At 38.3% G+C, this 19,477-nt stretch overlaps 1 protein-coding gene across 5 annotated transcripts in view; it reads left to right on the plus strand.

The window, feature by feature from the left end:
* Positions 1 to 19,477, plus strand: part of ST3GAL6 (ST3 beta-galactoside alpha-2,3-sialyltransferase 6) — a 52,866-nt gene that overhangs the window by 4,540 nt on the left and 28,849 nt on the right. For 2 of the 5 annotated variants that reach the window (XM_088140788.1, XM_088140789.1), the window contains exon 1: positions 12 to 236. The exons of 1 other annotated variant lie outside the window; for it this stretch is intronic. In XM_088140788.1, the coding sequence (XP_087996914.1) occupies positions 62 to 236 (175 nt within the window). In that variant the 5' untranslated portion in view covers positions 12 to 61. Of the gene's footprint in view, positions 1 to 11; positions 349 to 19,477 lie in introns of those variants that run through there. 2 more of the 5 variants (XM_025165180.2, XM_088140790.1) reach the window with 2 other exon arrangements.

The following is a 19,477-nucleotide window of genomic DNA, read 5'->3' on the forward strand; positions in this document are numbered from 1 at the left end:
AGAGCCACTGGAAGCGCAGGCGGGAGGACTGCAGCTACATCCCAACCGGCGCGCGTCCTGCATGCGCTTCAAAGCCTTATCCCGCACCGACCCGGGAGACCTTCGCAACGTTCCCGGGGCCGCGCCAGTCCAGCCAATCACCTCGGGGCCGAGAGACTCCCCCCGCCCAATCGGCGGGACCCAGAGTTATCCTCCAGGGAGCCCGCGAGGCTTGTTAGGCGGCGCTGCGTTTTCCGGTGAGAGCGCGCGGTGGACGCCCAGGGGGAGAAACTGCCGGAGCGGCTTAGCGAGGCGCGTAGTGGGATGCCTGCGCAAATTTGGAGCGCTGCTTTTCTTGTTTGCTCAGAAGTAAGTTCCACTAACTTGTAAAGGACTTTCCTTCGGGGTGGCGCGCGGTCATATTGAGGGCCTTATCGGTCACCTTCACTCTTCCCCTGCTACCAGAACGCCGACTTTGGGACGCCTCTGACTTCGTCACACTTAGGCAAGGAATACGTCCCCGGCGCCTTCCTGGAAGCAAAATTAACCGCCGACGTAATTACAGAGCTCGGTTAGTCTCCTATAGGGCATGCATGCAGCTTGGAAGCAGCTTTCCTGTTAGCGTGTGCTGCTAAGCCGCTTCGCGTCTTGTAAAACGCTCGAGGTTTTGGGACTTTGGCATGGAGCAAGATCTGATCTTGGCGCGACTTCTTCCCTTCTTGGAGCTCTTGTTAACTGTCTGGAAAGGCCAGTCTGTCGAAACACCAGCATCCCCGCCGGTGGAAAGGTGAAAACCCCCTCTCCCCTCCCAGACAGAAATAATGTGTTACCATAACTCCACCTTCCTTGATAAGTTTAGCACGGTGCGATCCCCAGTGAATCTAAGACAACTCTCCCATTTTAGAAATTAGTAACTTTTGGGAAGAAAACTAACTCTTCCTTTTAGATAAATACAGTTGTAAGGTTCTCGGCTACCCAGAAAACTTGAAATCAATCAAATAAAAGACTTCAAGCAGGGACTTCTCTAAGCGGCGTTTTATTTGGCCAAGCAAAAATCTGGGTGCTCACACCATGCACTAGGAGAGAGCAGGGGGGCACACCCTTGGAGACAAAATCACAGCCTTTTATAGTATTTTTAAAAAGGCAGATCTTAGTACCATTATAATAAAGATGAGTTTTACAGCCAAAGAAACTTTAGCAGAATACATTATTTCCCGCCCTTGTTTGCTTACATTAACTCTATTCCCCGCCCTTGTCTGCTTACATTAATTTAAAGGAGTTCCCCCTAACTCTTATACCTTGTCAGTCCTTGCAGACCCTTGTTCTGGGTCCTCCCTCCTCTTATTAGGCCACAGACTTAGTCTCTTCAGGAGGAGTTTCCCCTATTATCTGAGCTAGCTCATCTGTGGTTGGTTGCTTCCTCTTGCAATTTCGCTAAGTGCTGTTAGTATTGAAGCTTGGCTATAAAGAACTCTGCGCATGCTCTAAAGCTATGAAGTTAACATTGCCAATTTAGATATTGCTTTATTGCCACTTTAGATATTGATCCCTTCACAATTATTCACTTGCTCACAGCAGCACGTCTTTTTCATTTTGGGTTGTTCAACATTTTCTCCCCCTAGGTCCTCTAGGTAAGCTTTATTTAAAGGGGAGGCAGAGCAGGGTCTTTACTTTTCTATAGTAACAACAACCCAATAAAATTCGGTATACGTATGCCTCCCACTTTGTACAATTCAAAGTTTTCTGACCATTCTCTTCTCACCTCCATGCATGCACGCATATTTGCTTTTGCAAAAATCTAACCTTACTGGGACTGAAATTCTATTTGCAGAAAAGATCATAAATCACTCTTGCCTATGGTTTATGCAGTTGCTCGCATCAGGTCTGTTTATTTTGAAGCAGAAATGAAGCGTGTTAGGGAATACAAAATCTGAGAACATCTACCAGATGCAGAGCCTAGCTAGTTCATGCTGGACAACAAGGCAGGAAGTGGACTGAGAATTTATCATATTTTTTCACTTGGCAGATATGTTTTTAGTGTTTCTCTGCACTGAAATCATGGGGACAGGGAATTAGCTATGCCAGTTCCAACGTAGTGTAGCTGAGGGGCTCAATCCAGGCTCTTCTCATGGAAATGGGGGTATTCTCTGCCCCACTTTGGAACACCGCATTTGGGAATTTACCATATGAGGAAGTATGTGTAGAACTTTATACCTGCATTATCATGATCTTTGGAGCAGGTGTGATCTCTGGTGGTGGAGTTCCTCTCTACTGCATCATAACCCATTCAGACAGCTTCAAATTTGTGGTGGGATTTATTGTTGAAAATCCATATTCCAAACCAATCTACAATAAAAGTATGGTATTTTGTTTATTTTATTTATTTAAAACATTTATATGGCTGCCCAGCTCAACCACGGTGACTCTGGGCAGCTTACAAAAAGAAAATACAGCAAAACCTAACAAGAATACAGAACTTCATTACATACACCAACAAACAACAAAAAATAAAATGGCAGTCCAAACAGCAATAATACCATCAACTAATTGGGGTTTAGAACTTCATGACCCCAAAGTCTGAGAAAAGTACCAGGTCTTGACAATCTTTCTAAAGGCCAGCAGTGTCAGCGCCAACTGTACATCAGAAGGAAGGTCATTCTGTAAAACGGGCTGCCACTGAGAAGGTGTGCTTCCTGGATCCCACAAGATGGCATTGTTTCAATGAAGGGACCCAGAGTGTGCCCTTCCTATCTGGGTGTATGGGGCAGGCAGATACCCCAGGGAGAAGGCAGTCCCTCAAATAACCAGGTCCTATGCCATGCAGGTTTTAAACTTGACAGCCAGCTCTTTGAATTGCACCTGGAAGCCAATTTGCAGCCATTGCAGCTTACAGAGTGGTGGCATTATGGGGGCATAGTGAGAGGCACCCATGACTACCCATATTTTGGGCCAAGTGTAGCTTCTGGATAGTCTTCAAAAGCAGCCCCATGTACAGCATATTGCAGTAATCCAATTGGGAAGTAACTAAGGCATGAGTGACTGTGAGCAGGGCCTCTAGAAAGCACATAATTGGTGCACAAGAGGAAGTTGTACAAAGGCCCCCCTGGCCATAACTGCCACCTGCTATTTCTTCTTTACACAAAAAGATACTGCCATGTATAGTTTATAGTTATTCTCATCTTAGTGCAACTTGGTATATAACTTGAAGTCATGATTAAATGTTTCTTACATGATCTTAAATGGGTTTTGAGACTGAATTTATATGGTTTACTAAGCCAGCATCCAACAAACAATCTTATACTATAGCACAGAGTTTTTCATACTATTTCACAGAAGCCTATGGTTTCATGAGCATTAGATGAGAGACTAATGGTCAATCCCCCCCCCCCCCCCGCCGGCCAAAGCTCACTTGAATACAGCCAATTTTCTGTTACTAGAGCTTTGCCTCTTGAGGAGTTCCAGGATTTTTTTTAACTAACATTCCGTGGCCTAGAAGTTTGAAAACTCCAGCTACTGTATAGCGCAGTGTATAAAGCTAACCACAATAAAAAAAATTAAGTTCCTGTGTTTTTTACCCTCCTTAATAGAGAAGAACATTACATAGAACATTTAATAAATAATTGGTTTTATTCCCTGATATATTTCTGTATAACTGAAAATTGAATTCTTTAATCCCCTTTATTCTGGGTTGTTCTGATGAGTTGAGGGAGGGTAACCACTGAATCAAGATCGAACAAAAATGAGAGTGAATTTACAATTTATTCAACTAAGAAAATTGGTGAGGTCATAGAAAAACACTAGAACATGCTATAAAACAATCCATTCTTTTCATTATGATTAAAATATAATAAATGAAAGTTACAATATAATATAATAATTGAATATAAGAATTGCAGTGTAATGACTTGTACGCCACCCAGAGTCACCCTCTGGGAGAGGTGAGTAGCATACAAATTTAATAAATAAATAAAAATAAATAGTGAATGAATGAATGAAAATAAAATACTAATCAAAGCATAATCAATAGCAAAAGACACATTGATTCAAATCAGGAAAATTAGGATAATTCCCAACTCCTATAGTTAAGCGTTCTGAATATTTAACCAAAAAAACAAGCAAACTTGTATTTACATCTTCAGTGCAAAACTCAAAATTCTCAGATCATTTTCAAACTCATGAAATTTCCAGGAGATCAAAGAGAAGAGTAGGAAAATTAAAAAAGGAAAGAAAATAAATTGTTAAGAAAAAATGTTTTTCAGCCATGAAATTCAGAGAACAGAATGATCTGCCTGTCCCACTTGGGGGAGCAGGAAATGAACAGTCTGAAATTAGAAGTTTGACAGCATGTTCTAAAATATCCCAGAAGAGCTCATACCTTCCTTTTTTCTAAGCAGATATTTTTATAGGCACTTGATTCATCCCAGGCATATTTTAGAGAAATAGTGAATAAGAATGACATCTTGTGGCCATTGGCCATTGTACATTGAATATCACTCCTGAATTCTGCCTCTCTAACCTCAGTGGCTGTTAATTATATCAAAACATACTATATTGACCGATTGATGGGCCCAATTCATTTGAAATGTCTTTATTTGTATACTTCTTAATTAGTGTTCTTATATCTGGACACTCCTCTCAATGTCCATGCATTTTTTTCTACAGTGTTCTAAATCTTAAAACAATGAAAACAAACCTTATCTTGTTCTCTTTTCCTGATTCATGGTTGGTTCAACCCAATATTCTGGATTTGCACAATATATTTAATAATAATATAATAATAATAATAATACCACCTTTAACACCATCAAATAACAACATCTGCCTATCCCAGGTCCTTGAGAAGGATTCGATAAGTGGATAAAAATGCCAAATCCAGTCTAAACATCTGGCTGTGCAACAATCATAATAATGTATTAAACTTGTATGCATAAATTAACCAAACATGTAATGTTAAAATATGGTTGGCTTATCTGTAGTTTATTCTGACACACAGCCATTATGATGCAGGCAATAAAATCATGCAAATGTATGATCTAATCTGAGCCAGCAGATGTTTGTCCATAGTTAACCTGGTATGTTGTATGGTAGTAGTGCAGACAAATACCTGCCTAGCAAGTGCATGTTTCCTGAGCCAATAAGGAAGTATAAATTTCTGCATCAAAAACCAGCTGGTTAACCAGCTACAAAAGGATACCTTGGAGGTCGGTCTGTTAAGCTTCGCTGGTTTCCCCCTTCTCAAATTTTCTTCAGAATGGTAACATTTTCCTAAAGTTCTCTTGGAAATTTAAGGATTTGACCTGTTCTCTTCTAAAATTATAAGTTAGAATATGGATAACACATATTTTAACTAAATAGTGTAGAATCATTGTCCTTTTTAGCTCTTCATAGTCAAACATAGCTATGGCAACATTTGCATGGTATTGCTAGACATGGCATAATGCTGGCCATGATTAAGACAGTGCCTCAGCAAAAGGGTCACAGATGGCATGGCAAGCTACTAAGTCTACCTTTTGTTTGTTTGTTTTATTTATTAAACAAATTTAGATATCTGCCCATCTACCAAAGTAACAGCAAAAAAAGTAAAAACACAATACATTAAAAACAATTTAAAGCAATAAACTTGGTTGAGGCCCCAGCAAAAGCTTAGATCTATCCACCAACTACCCCATGCCAGCTCTGTCAACATCCTGGCTCCAGTGCCTGGAGGAAAAGCCAGGCCTTCACTGTCTGTCTGAAGGCCAACAGGGTCAGGGCCATCCATATCTCTGGAAGCAGGCTATCCAACAGGCAGACACCATGACAGAGAAGGCATGCTTCTGAAGCCTTACCAGGTGACACTGCTTCGCCAAGGGGACCCAGAGCATGCCTACCCTGCCAAATCTAATAGGATGGGCAGAAACCATTGGGGATAGGTGGTCCCGTGGCATGCTGGGCTTTAAAGGTGACAGCTAGCACCATGAACTGCACCTGGAAGTCTTCTGTGAGCCCATATAGCTCATGCAGCAGTGGTATTACGCGGCCATACTGAAGTGTGCCCACTACTGCTCGTGCTGCTGCATTCTGGACCAGTTGCAGCTTCTGAATGCTCTTCAAGGGCAGCCCCATGTAGAGCCCATTACAGTACTCTAATTGGGAGGAGACAAAGGCATGAGTGACTACAAGCAGTGCCCCCCGATCCAGGAAAGGGAGCAATTGGTGCAAAAGATGTATTTCTGCAAAGGCCCTCCCTCCTGCCACGGCTGCCACCTGCCTTTTGAGCAGAAGCCGAGAGTCCAGAAGAACCCCCAGAATGCACATCAGCTCTGACTGGGGGAGGGTCATCTCAGCCAGAGTTAAATATGTCTAGTCACCAGATATGGGGACCCTAAAACCCACAGCCACTCAGTCTTCTCAGGGTTGAGCCAAAGCCAATTCTTCCCCATCCAGGCTTATGCAGCCTCCAGGCCCTGGGAAAGCAGCTTAACAGCATCACTTGAATGACCTGGGGTAGAGATGTACATCGTTATGATTGATTCTTATCAATCTCTGGAGTAGAACAGCCAGTACTTCTCTGGATTTTGTCATTGTTGCTAACAATAACAAAGAAGTCTTCAATGGGTTGATCAGGATCAGATGCTAATCTTTTCCCCACCCCTTTTCTTTTCTAAAGAAATCTGTTAGGGCAGATGAAAAACAAAAGTGGAGCAGTGAAAACCAGAGGCATAAGGAGCCCAAATGGTATACGAGTCAAGCACTGAACAGCCACCAGGCTGGAGCAATTGGGGGTGGGCTGGAGAAAGGAAAGAGGACCATTGTAGCGCTGTGATTTTCCCTGCTACCACAAGAGCTGCAGACCTGAATCCCACCATGGTCTCTTCTCACCAAAATATCCCTTCCCTCTTCCTGCTTAACCATTAGACTCAGTAGAGAACTCCTCTCTTTCTCCTGTTCAGAATTCATATACTTGTATGTGTCCTTTGAATTGTTTAGAAGAAGAAGAAATATATAGTATCCAATAAGAACCTTCTGATAGTAGTTAATCAACAGAGTAAGTTCACATGTTTCAATTTGGGGTGATTTTCTGAGTTCCACACTGAATTCCAACTTTTCATGGCTAGGTTTCCACTATGCTAGCATAGGGCTGGATTGTTTGTAGTTCAGTATGTTGTGAGAACCCAGTTGGATTAATTCAGTGGATCATGGTTCAGTTAGCCAGAGGTCAGCAGGAATGTGAATATGGCCCTTAGAGGTAATTGTGAGAAGGAACTATACTAATAATTTCACAGGTGTAGATACATTGAATTATTTCCAGTATTGCTAATAAATATTGGGAGTTGTCTTTGTGTGGAGGAAAGCTAGCTTTATTAGAATGAGTGATAAACTTGTCTTTTCTTTTTAATGTAGTATTTTTGTTAGATGGAAGCATCATACGAATTGTTCACACTCACAGTATTTTTTAAGCATACACTAGTAAACCATTACATTTTAATATTGCATCCATTTTCTGTATTCCACTGTTCCCAGTTAAGACAGTTGTTACTACAGGAGATGCGGCAAGTGGGAGCACCTATTTGACTTTGCTTTATCTCAAAAACAATTCAGCTGGATCATATTTTGCTAGTACTTGGAAGAGAGGCCATCAGGTAATCCCAGGGCTGTGGGCTAGAATGGGAAGTTGAAAAAACTGGAAGAAGGTAGTGGTAAGCCACTTCCATCATTGTTTGCCAATAAAATTACATGGATATGTCCATTTAGTCATCAGAAGTTAAGCTTGATTCAAGCTCGAGCCTTTAAGAGGCAATAGTAGTAGTATGCCTCTTAAAGTGAGGTTATTCTTGCGGGAGAGATGATTAACTTATAAAGTTCAAACCCTGCAGGAGTTAGTTGCGATAGAGGGTGAATTAGAACAATGGCTGCTATGAATGAATGAACATTCTTTCAGAATTGTATTGTTAATTATGGCAGTGACACACACTGTCATCTTATGTGTTTGTTTTTTAACTGCTTGGGTTCTTAAAGGAAAATAGGTGACAACATATTATTTGTATGCCTTCATCTTTTCGAATTTTTTTTTAAACTGTGACAGCCCTGTATGACTACACAAGAACTATAGCTTTTACTAAAAAGACAAAAACCTGTTGTTCAGAAAAGCTTGGACATGTATACACAATAGGCTTAAACTCAAAAATATTTCTTCTAAAAAAAAATTCCCAAACTAGTTAGCATACTTTTTAGGATTACAGTTGTCATGTGTCTGGACATGTAAACCAACAGTACAGAAACTGATATCAAGTAGATGTATTATATAAGTCATACTTTAGATTAAATTACATTAAAGTTCATTAAAGTCAATAGACTGAAGCTAAGCATCTTTATACTGTTGACTTCAGTGAACTTAGACTCACCAATCTATATTTAAATATAACTATTGCATTTATTTTGAGTATTGAAATATATAGGTAAGCCTATAAGTGATTTTTTCTGTAGGTGATTATTCCACAGTATGGAATTTTCTTCTGGAATATTTGAAATACTTTTTTTGCATGTGATTTACATTTTTACAAACACAGAATTATATTGAAATATATTTTGGGGACTACTGATAAATAATTCCTTTGACTTTTGAAGTAATGTGATTCAGCTAAAAGCAGTTGACTATCCTAGGAAGCCAGAAGTTCAAGTCTACTTCTAGCTTGATAGTTTGTGTTGAAACTGATTGTGAAGTATTCCTGTTGGATGGAAGTGCCAAGAGTGTACGGAAACTTCATTGTGTTATAGTCACAAAGCAATAATCATATTAAGAGTAGCAGCAGCTAGTACTCACTGGTGCTGATGGGGCAGAAGCACCTTCCTCTGGTTTTCTTTCTGTTAGCCATTTTAAGCTCTAAGGATAACAGAGCAACGCATTAGTAGTATTTACCTCGCAAAACTGAAGTACAAGTTTGTTTCGGACAAAAATATTGGGGGAAGTATTTTTGACCCATACACACAAAAGCAGCCCTTGATTTTGTTTTGTTTGGTACAAATAGTTAAACAAGGCACAGTTTCTTTTCTTTGAAGGGAAGAAAAACATTTTTTTTACAATAAGCGAAATAACTTTAGTATTTCTATGCTTGCAATTCAAAGCTATTTCTTTGCCTCAGATTTAAATCAGGATTTGTTTTCCCTTCTCCTATAAACATTATTTGCTGAGCAAATAAACACACATACTCAAACAAAAATACAGAAAATCATTACATCTGTTCCTCACTTTTCTCTTAAGTTCCTTTGGATATCTCTGTTTCCTGATCCCTCCTTCTCTGTAGACTGGCTTATTTAATCCCAGGCTGTCTCTACACCCATCCATCCAACACCATATAATAAACCAGAACACACATGCAGAAACATGCTCTGGCTTTCTTTTAGGAGTCAAGAGTAAGATGCTGCTGAAATCACAAACTGCTTCTGCATTATGTAGATGAAGCATTGCTTTTTTGCTCCACACACAAAAATAATTTAAAATCCAAGGAAATCATTGAGCATCAACCATGGATGTCCAGTTTACATAGATAAATAGAAGGAAAGCCAGCAATCTGACTATCTCTGAATAAATAATCACTTTGAATAAAGTATCACGTTTGACAAAGAGTTCTGCCCACCCATTTGCCTTGCTTGGGCTCCTGTGAATTTAACTTGATTAACTGCAGTAAAAAGACAGTTTTAGAAAGTGTTCAGAGCTTGTACCTTAAGCTGGTAAGTGACTGGTGGGGGTGAGAATCCTGGGCTTTGGATTCCTTCCCCTTAATAATATAAAAGGTTGGCTGGTGGATTGAGGTGCACCACTTGTTCTCTACATTCTTATCCTTCGAAGTTATCAAGCCCTTCCAGAATGTGGCATCATCACCCAGACTCAGGAACAGGTAATGCTTCTTTATGGGTCATATAAAGGCTCTTCTAAAATGAATGGGGATGGACATATTGAGACTTAATCCCAGGTAAACTGGAAGATAGGTGGGGAAGTCGAATAAGTCAGATGGAAACATTTGAATAGTTCTGGCCAGAGTTGCTCTTTTTTGAAAACCAGATTCACAGTTTAGATTTCCTCTTAGACGTTGTGCTGTTTGTTAAGGTAGATGGCAGTAGTGGCTGTTGCTAAAAATGTTTTTGCCGGTTTAGATTAATAAACTAGATGCCATCCTTTTGTGGCTTGGCAATCTTTGTCTCAGTTGCACATGCCCTGAGTACATCAGGGCTTTTGTAACGTTCTTTACATAGAGCTGTCTAAAGGCAATTTGGTACCTTCTGGTAGGGTAGAATACAGCTGGCTGGAAGTTGTGCATGGACTATGGTATTCCAGTCTGTAACAGCTGCACTGCCTGCCTGTTCTCTTCCAAGTTCTAAGTAAATGTTTGTGCTTACATTTAAAATAGGTGGCTATACCTATATGAGTTTGTTCAGGAGTTGGGATGATGACAGAAGTTCTGTTTCTGAATCCACTAATACTTAGGTTGCGAGAAAAGAGTTAATTCTCAGATCTGTAATGCTCTTTCTTGAAAGAGATGTTTGATGAACCCTAAAGGCTTCTTGTTGTCATTAAGCTCACCCTTGGATAAGTACTATCTATCTTTTAATTGTTTTTAAAACAATTAGAGATCCCAAGCAGGGGTTTGATGTATTTCTGCTGTTACTTTAGATTTATACTGTCAAACCTTGACTGAAAATATTTTATTTCTTATTTCTTCCGAACATTTTGGTGTGACTCTCTTTGGGAAGACTTTTATTATTAAAATATGGAATAGTAGCTAAATAAATAAATCAGACTCCCTAGTCCAGGGTAAAGCCATAACTTCAGTGCTGCTGAAAACTATGCTGCTTCCTTAACATGAAAACTGTTGTGTTGTGGTGCTGGTGCCTCTTTATAAGGATGCCGAGGCTGTTTCCAGGTGGACCTTCTAATGTTCAATGTTATGCAGTATTAAATACAGCAAATTCATGGGGTGTCCAGATGTTGTCATTAATTGTTAATTTGGGAGTTGAAATTCCAGACAGCTGGACAATAGCAAGTTAGGAAGAGCTGATCTGGGTGTCGCAGAATAAATTATTGCCAGTGGGGGACTGGTTTACTTTCAGTGAGGATCTTCGCAGCTTCTTTTCCATTCCTTCCCCTGAATACCCAAGTGATGGCAAACAGGTATATGAGTATTTCACATACTTTTGCTTTTACCTTTTAAAATGTTTTTGCAAAACACTGGAGTTCAGGAATTTCAAACATCCAGTTTAGAAACTAGTTCAACACCTCTTTTTGTTTTTAGTCCTGCAAATGAGCATTTTTAAAGAAAAAAGTTACGCCAGTATGCTTTTAGATTGTCATTTGGCAGGTATTTTAAGCTATAATTTGATTTCTTTCACGGCTATAAAACAGGAAAACTGATATTATGATTTTGACTGCAGATGTAAATAAAATTAAGAGAAACGCACACTCAGGTGTACAAAAGCCCTGCATGCTTATCACAATTGTTGCTGTATTCTGGGGAGGGGGTGAACATGGGGCAATGGAAGGGAAAAGAGAGTGAGGCATGTGGGTCATGTTCTGTCTGTTGTGTGTGGATGGGCTGCAGTGGTTAACAAAAATGAAATACATGAATGGTAATGTGCTGCTAGACAAACAGATAAGGAGTGGTATGATGCAAAAAAAAGACTTATGCCTGGACACAGCTCAGCAATCCTGTGGAGCCAGGCATTCAATTTGCTCATTCAAAGATGGGAAAACTGGTAAAAGAGGTAAGATTGCATTTATTTTCATTATTTGAGATCCAGAAAGAGTAGTATTAGTACTTTCTTTTCTGTTTGTTTGGCTAAAGCCTTTGACTCTTTCTGGTATCTTTATACTACTGAAGTTTCCTTCCCATTTCAGGAAGTTTGTACTGTCTTTTACCCTGATGATCTGTTAATATTCCCTCTGACTTAAACAAAACAAAAAACAGTTCCCTTTCACCCTCTGCTTCAACTTCAATCACTTTCTCCTTTTATTTGGACATTTGTGTACTGATAATATCTCGTGTTTCTTTTTGTTGCCAGTTTCAAGCACAAGCTGTTCCGCTTTTAATCCTCTTAGTCTCTTCTACCGTTCTCCTTCTATGTGCCAGCACCATATGTTCCCTTTCCATTTCTAAATAGTGAAGTTATTCAATTTTGACTGGGATAATGATGCTTTCTTCAGACTGTTATCAGTTCTGTAGGTTAGTCCTTCATGTAGTTGATTTTTTTTCTTTGTTTTCTTCTTCCTCCTGATTTTCTTCCTTCAGATTGGGAAAAAAAAGGCTTTTGTAGCAACTTTATAAGCAAACTTCACTTAGAATTTTAATCTAATCAGTTTCTCTTGGAAGTTTAATCAGTTTTTGGAAATGACTTTATTATAAGCTGAATGTTGTCATTATTTTAGTCTGTTGCAATATGAGCATCAATAATTATACAATTTTCCTATTTTCTGTATTCTGAGACATGACTGCACTAATGTTCTATTAAATGAAACATGTTATATTGTACATGCTAACTAGATTAATCTTTCTGTTGCATTGTTTATCCAGGGACATTCGTTTTCATATTGTTTCTTTTTAGAGTAGGGATCCACCTTTATGGGAATACAAATCCCTCAGTAGGTTTTTTGTATAGGTAGTCCTCAGTTAATGACCATAAGTGGGACCGGGAACTCCATCGCTAAGCAATGAGGTTGTAAAGCAAAAAATCACATGGCTGTGCTAACTTACGACAGCAGTTCTGGCCGTTCCAGTTGTAGTCGTTAAGCAAATTGTGTGCAGTCATTAAGTTTGACGTCACATGACCGTGATGTGTAGCTTCCTGCTGACTTTCCCGTTGACTTTGCTTGTCAGAAGCCAGCAGTGAAGGTTGCAAATGGTGATCATATGACTGCATGACACAGCAACTGTCCTAATTGTTAGCTGATTGCCAAGTGCCTGAATTGCAGTCATGTAACTGGGGACGCTGCAACAACTGCAGCCTCGAGGACCAGCCATAAGTCTCCTCGTTCAGCACTGTCATAACTTCGAACAGTTGCTGAATGAGTGGTCACTAAGCAAGGACTACCTGAATTTTATTAACAAATTGTGACTTAATCATATCTTGGCTGATTGTGGGATTAACACAAAACTTGAAGTATTTACATACTTATATATGCTAATATATTATACACACATGCACATACTTATTGCACTCTTATAATTACATATCAAATAGAGGATTAAAAGAGGATTATGTTGTGTATCTTTGGGAGAAGAGGTAGTTAATTTTTTCTTAGTACTGTATTCAAATTCAGTAGTGTTTGCACAGTTGGGTGAATATGTATAAATATTGCAGTGGCTATACTGATTGTTTTGATGAATGGGATTATGGGCTGTGAGTTTTATGTATTTTATAATGTTCTTTATATGCTTTTATATGTTTTTTCTTGTTTTTAAATTGTTTTTTTTTTTGTTTTTATATTTGTTTTAATTTTTGTAAGCTACCCAGAGTCATATATATGAGATGGATGGCTGTATAAATTTGAATAATAAATAAATACATAAATAAATAAATAAATACAACATGAGCAGTGTGGATGTGAGACATTATTGGCCATGTTTATGCAAAAGACAAATATTCACGTAGCATGTTCTGTTTGGAATACCTGATGATATGATTAATATCATATAATTTATGGTCCTTGCTAAGCCAACATTGTAAGGCATGAAATAACCATAATGTGCAATGCTGGTTATTTAGAGGGGCAACAAGCAAGGAAACCTGACTCTAATGACATTTAAGCAACTCTCTCAAGGCTTGTTCAGTGCTTTCCATAGAAGAAAGAATATAACAATAGTGAATAGACTGCATGTACCAACATGTAGTTTGTTCAAGATAATCCAGAATTCTGCTTTATTGTGCAATTGATTGATTGATTATGTTCCATCAAGTCAGTGTTGATTCTTAGTGTTCACATAGATAGATTTTCTCCATGACAATCTGCCACTAACCTGGTCCTTCAGGTCTTCTAACAGTGCACTCATTGCCTCTTCTCTTTCTTTCCACTTTTTCCAGCATTAGAGCCTTCTCCAGAGAGCTAGATCTTCACATAATTTGATCAAAATAGGATAATTTGAGCCCAGTCATTTGTGCATTGAGTGAGAACTCTGGGCTGATTTGTTCAGTGATCCATTGTTTGTTTTCTTAAAGGGTTAACAGTATTCTGAAGAGTCTTCTCCAATACCAAATTTCAAAAGTGTAAATACTCTTTCTATCCTGCTTCAAATTTTCACTTCCATAGTGTGTCATAAGGAATTCTATTGTTTGCACTTCTGATCTTTGTAGGTATGGACACACCACAGCATCTGAATATGTTTTCCAAGATTTCATGGCCACTCTACCAAATGCTATTCTGTGGCATATTTCTTGCTTGTTCCTTTACTGTTGATGGTTGATCCTAAAGAGCAGAAGCTATCTACCACATCAATATTTTTACTGTCAGTTCTAAGTCTGGTTGCTGTATTTGTTGTCATTAGTTTGGTCATCTTTATATTTAATCTTTTAGTCCCATTTTTTCACTCTGCTCTAATTTACTTTAATTACTAGAACTTGCTGATCATTTGCATTTTCAGCTATCAGCATAGTGTCATCAGCATAGCTCAGGTTATTTATGTTTCTTGCTCCAATGTTAAAACCATGTTCATCTTTTTCCAACCCAGCTTCCCTCAATATATAATTTGCATATAGGTTGAATAAATAAGAGGAGACTATATAGCCTTGTCTTGCTTCTTTGCCAACCTGGAGCCAGTCTGTTACATCATGTTCCATCTGTACTGTGGCTTCCTGATCTGCGTATAGGTTTTGCATGAGGACATTGAGATGTTCTAGGATTTCTATTTTTCTAAGCATGTTCCACAGCTTGACATGATCAACACAATTAAAGACCTTTTTATAATCAGTGAAGCACATTTTGACTTCCTTTTGATATTATTTGGCTTTCTCAGCTATCCATGGTGCATTAGCAATAATGTTTTGTGTTTCTAGGCCTTTTCTGAAGCCAGCATGAATATCTGGCAACTCCCTTTTCATGTAGGACTCTAATCTGTGTTGGATAATCCTAAGCATTATTTTGCTAGCATGTAAAATTAAGGTTATTATACAATAGTTTGCACATTTTGTTAAGTCTTATTTCTTTGGGACTGGTATGTAAATTCACCTCTTTCAGTCTTCTGGCCACTATGTTATTCTCCAGATTTCCTGGCATAACTTGGACTTTTAGTGATTCTTTTTCTGTCACTTGCTATATTTCTATATTTCATCAACTTCATCACCACCAACTTCTAACTTGGTGATGCCTGGAGTACTAATCTAACTTCATTTTCTAGTAGCAGAGGCTCTTTTAGTAGGGAATATCTTTTAAGGTATCTTGGATGTTGACATCTCTACAGTACAGCTTTCAGTATAGTCGTTCCATATTTGTTTGATCTTTGAATCAGTAACTATTTGTCAGTTGCTTCCTCTAGCAAACCAATTAGAGGTTGGAACACTTCTGAGTTCAGGGATGTTTTGGAAGATGTTCCTTGTTTTTCCTTGTTTTTTCAATTTGAAGATTAAAACGTGTTTACAGATGTTGTTATATTGCTTCTTGCCTCTTCTAACAGCTCTCTGAAATTCTTTGTTTAGTTTCTTCCTGTGATCTTTGTCTTTCTTGGCTTTGGTTTCTTTTCTCTTCTTGGTAATTTCCACAGCTTGTTCAGTTTGCTTTCTTTTGTTTCTTTGAATTTGGCAGTGCCTTTTTACATTCCTCTTTAACAACTTCTATTTCATTCTGTAGTTCTTCAGGTTCCCAGTCAATGAGATTCAGGCCTTCAAAGTGATTCCTGATGTTCTTCTTGAATATGTGCATATGTTCAAGATCAAGATTATGGAAACTGGTTGGCTTTCTTCTTCCATTTTAACTTAACTTGGAACTTGCAGATGAACAATTTGTGATCTGTTCCACAGTCAGCCCCTAGTCATCTCTTTACTGTTATAACTGAGCTCTTCCATCTCCTTCTACCAATAATACAGTCAGTTGATTTCTGCGTACTCCATACAGTGATGTCCAGCTACACAGGTATCATTTTGGTTGTTTGGAGACTGTGTTAACAGTGAAGAAATCATAAAACCCCTTGTTTGAACACCAAAGGCCATCAGGAACAGCAAATGTGTCATTTAAATTGGTTTAAGTAAACCTGGATATCTATAATTCAACAGCCTGTTCAAAATTTAAAGGAATGCATTTGTTTTCAGTTTGTTCCTCTTTATCTGACAAATCCAGGATCCCACAGATGAAAATCATATACCTAGATAAAGAAAAGATCCAACTTGCTCTACTTTATAAGAATTTAAAAACCATTTATACTACTTCCTTTTCCTGCCAAAAACCACCACTTTTGATTTCATATTATTATTTATTAAGTCATTCTCTTGACTATACACACTAAACCTTTTCAGTTGTCTAATCTGGGATGTGGACAACAAAATCATACCACTGACATATAATATATATTTCTGTATCCAAAACCAGAAGCAAATGAACATCCTGGCTGTAAACCGTGGACACAACATCCTTAACATAGAAATTAAAAAGTACTGGAGCTAATATGTATCCCTGATATACTCCTTTAAAAGTAGGGATATTGCTTGTCTATGCATAATTTACATCTGTTCTTACCATTAAACTTCTATCGGTATAAAGGGCCTTTGTAAGATAGATGAGTCTTACACTAGTCTATCAGCGCTAGAGTTTAGCAATATCTTCCACCAAAGATTTCTTTTTATGGAATCGAATGAAACACTTAAATCAATAAATGCAACATAAAGACATTTTTTAATTAGGTGAGATAGGATAAAACAATTATCAGTGATAAATTATTGAACGTCCTTGCCTAAAACCAGCCTCTCTGCTAAGATAGAATTTTGCTCTGCCCAAATTCTACTGGAGGAGGAATTTTGAATGAATTTTGCTAAAATACTCATTTCTAGGATCTACTCAGTTACCTTTCTTAAACAATGGCTCTACTATACTAAATTTCCATCCTTTGGGATTACACCCTGTGTTATTTACGTAGGGAAACAAACCAGCCAATAAGCAGTTATTCACTGTACAGCCATCATTTCATTCATTCTTTTATTTTCTCCTGAACCACATTCATCCAGAATGTTGCACCATTTCCCCTAAATTAATGCCTGATTCTTCCATTATCACTACAGTATTCACTGTGGTATAAAATGCAATTATCACCAACCTATGGATTTTTACATTCATATGTTACTATAACAAACAACACCAATTAATACTTTATGATGTAAATATTAGCCTTTTTATTCATAAATCTTCACTTTCCTGCATGTATTCATTTACTCCACTCCAGAGGATCAGGCCACCTCTGTTCAGATCTGTTATGTGTTTCCCCTTTCCCTTAATGTACAAAAAGGTTGGGCTCATAGATACTGGGCTCAAAGAATGGGCCCATAGAAACTGACCTCAGCTGCCCATCATGAATTTGTTTGTTTGTAGTAAAGAGCAGATATAGACTAGATTACCAGGTTTAGTCATATGTCTTGTCCAATGCTCCATGTAGCATTCCCTGCTAATGGTGAAGACAATACCAGTCTGTGTCAACAGTGTTTCTTTAACGTGCCTCCAGCTTAGCCAAAGCCCAGTTTTATCCCATGCATGCTCATACTGTTCAGTGTGCACTAAGATGTCTAATCTAGAGACTACTTTACAAGCCAACATAATGTTATTCTCATCCCACACCAACAGGTATATGCCATTTATACTCTCAGGATAAATTTTTCAATGACAAAAGATTCTTCTGGCATTCTTCAGCAGGGCAGTCATTTTCTATTTCCTATAAATGTATTCTAAAAAGATAGTCCATTGGAAGAATACATAGGAAGAAGGGAATGGGAAGGAAATATCTCTTGGTTTCCTACATATAAGCTTTGTATTATATTGCAATGTATTAACTTTGAATAAGTCATAAGGTATATTTTTTAAAGAATCAGTTTTCCTGTAGGGGAAGTATATACAATTATAGAATGGGTTGAAAAGTGCAAATTAAAGCAGAGAGAGAGGGAGAGAACTAATTTGGGACTATGGTTAAATACTAGTATTTGTTAGGAGCAAGAAACAAATGGTGAGAAATCATATTGGTTCATTAAGGAAAAAGCAAAACATCAAAACAAGAATATTTCAAACTTCCCAGGTTACTTCTTGGCCATATGGCTTTGACTTATATGGGAGTTTTTAATATTAACAGAGGCAAATTTCTCATTTCTAATCTGTATCCTGATTACCTATATAAATAATGAGTTTGATCAGTCTAAGGGGAGGAAAGTCTGGGTGTTAATCTCTGCAATCTTATTTTAATGCTTTTTTTCCATTATATGTTTGCTGTTGTTCCACTATCTAATATCTTCCATGTATTATTAAAGGTCACCTATTCTGGTCATCTGTAATTTCACAATCTGGCATGATGTCACCAATCAAAGGAAATTCGATCTTCTTGATGGATTATTTTCAGGCAATAAAAATATATAAAAAGGAATGTCAGAACCCAAGAGTGTTATAAATGGTAGATAAGGTAATTTGGACCACTCATAAAATTATTTGAATGAGACAGGGCAGTGGCACAACAATAGTTTTATCTGGAAGCACCCTAAAATAGTTTTCCTTAATCTTGTGCTCTCAAAATATGTGGGAACTGCAATTCCCAAAATTCCAAGCTGGATTACGCTGGTTGTGAATTACATATCTGGAAAGCATCAAGTTAGGAAAAGACTATGCATGCATACAAGTAGTCCTTGGCTTATGATGGCAATTAGGACTGGAATTGCCATCACTAAGCAACGTGGTCATAAAGTGCAATGTCATGTAAGCACGTCGCTTAGTGACAGCAATTCTGGCCATTCCAGTTGCTGTTGTTAAGCAAGGACCGCACAAGTTGTTAAGTGAAGACCTCATGTGACCATGAATTCCGACTTCCTGATGGCTTCCCCATTGACTTTGTGGGAAGCTGGCAGGGAACGTTGGAAATCATGATCACGTGACTGCAACTTGCCGCGATGTCATAATTGCAAGCTGGGTGCTGGATGCCCAGATCGCAATCACATGACTGAAGGGACACTGTGCCAGACAGAACTATGAGGACCCATCATAAGTACCATTCATTTAGTGCCATTGTAACTTTGAATGGTCACTGAACGAATGATCGTAATCCATTTTGATCTGCATGCAAATCCATGCAGAATCACAGCAGAGGGCTACCATGTTTATTGTCCTGCTGCCACAAAGGCTTTGCAGATCCTTTTAGAATATTTGCAAGCTACAAGAGCTGTAGCTTCTCCTGCTATGCTTCCCAGCTATTTATTCATATTTATTGGAAAGCTTCATCTAAGCTGGGAAGTTTCATCTAGCTATCATGAATGATAGGTATTCATAAAGTTTTCTTCAATTGGTATGTTGAATCTT

Source organism: Python bivittatus, unplaced genomic scaffold (assembly GCF_059951505.1).
Source record: "Python bivittatus isolate LINGU-HERP-01145 unplaced genomic scaffold, Pbiv_v1 ctg000340_np1212, whole genome shotgun sequence".
Classification (NCBI taxonomy): Eukaryota; Metazoa; Chordata; class Lepidosauria; order Squamata; family Pythonidae; genus Python; species Python bivittatus.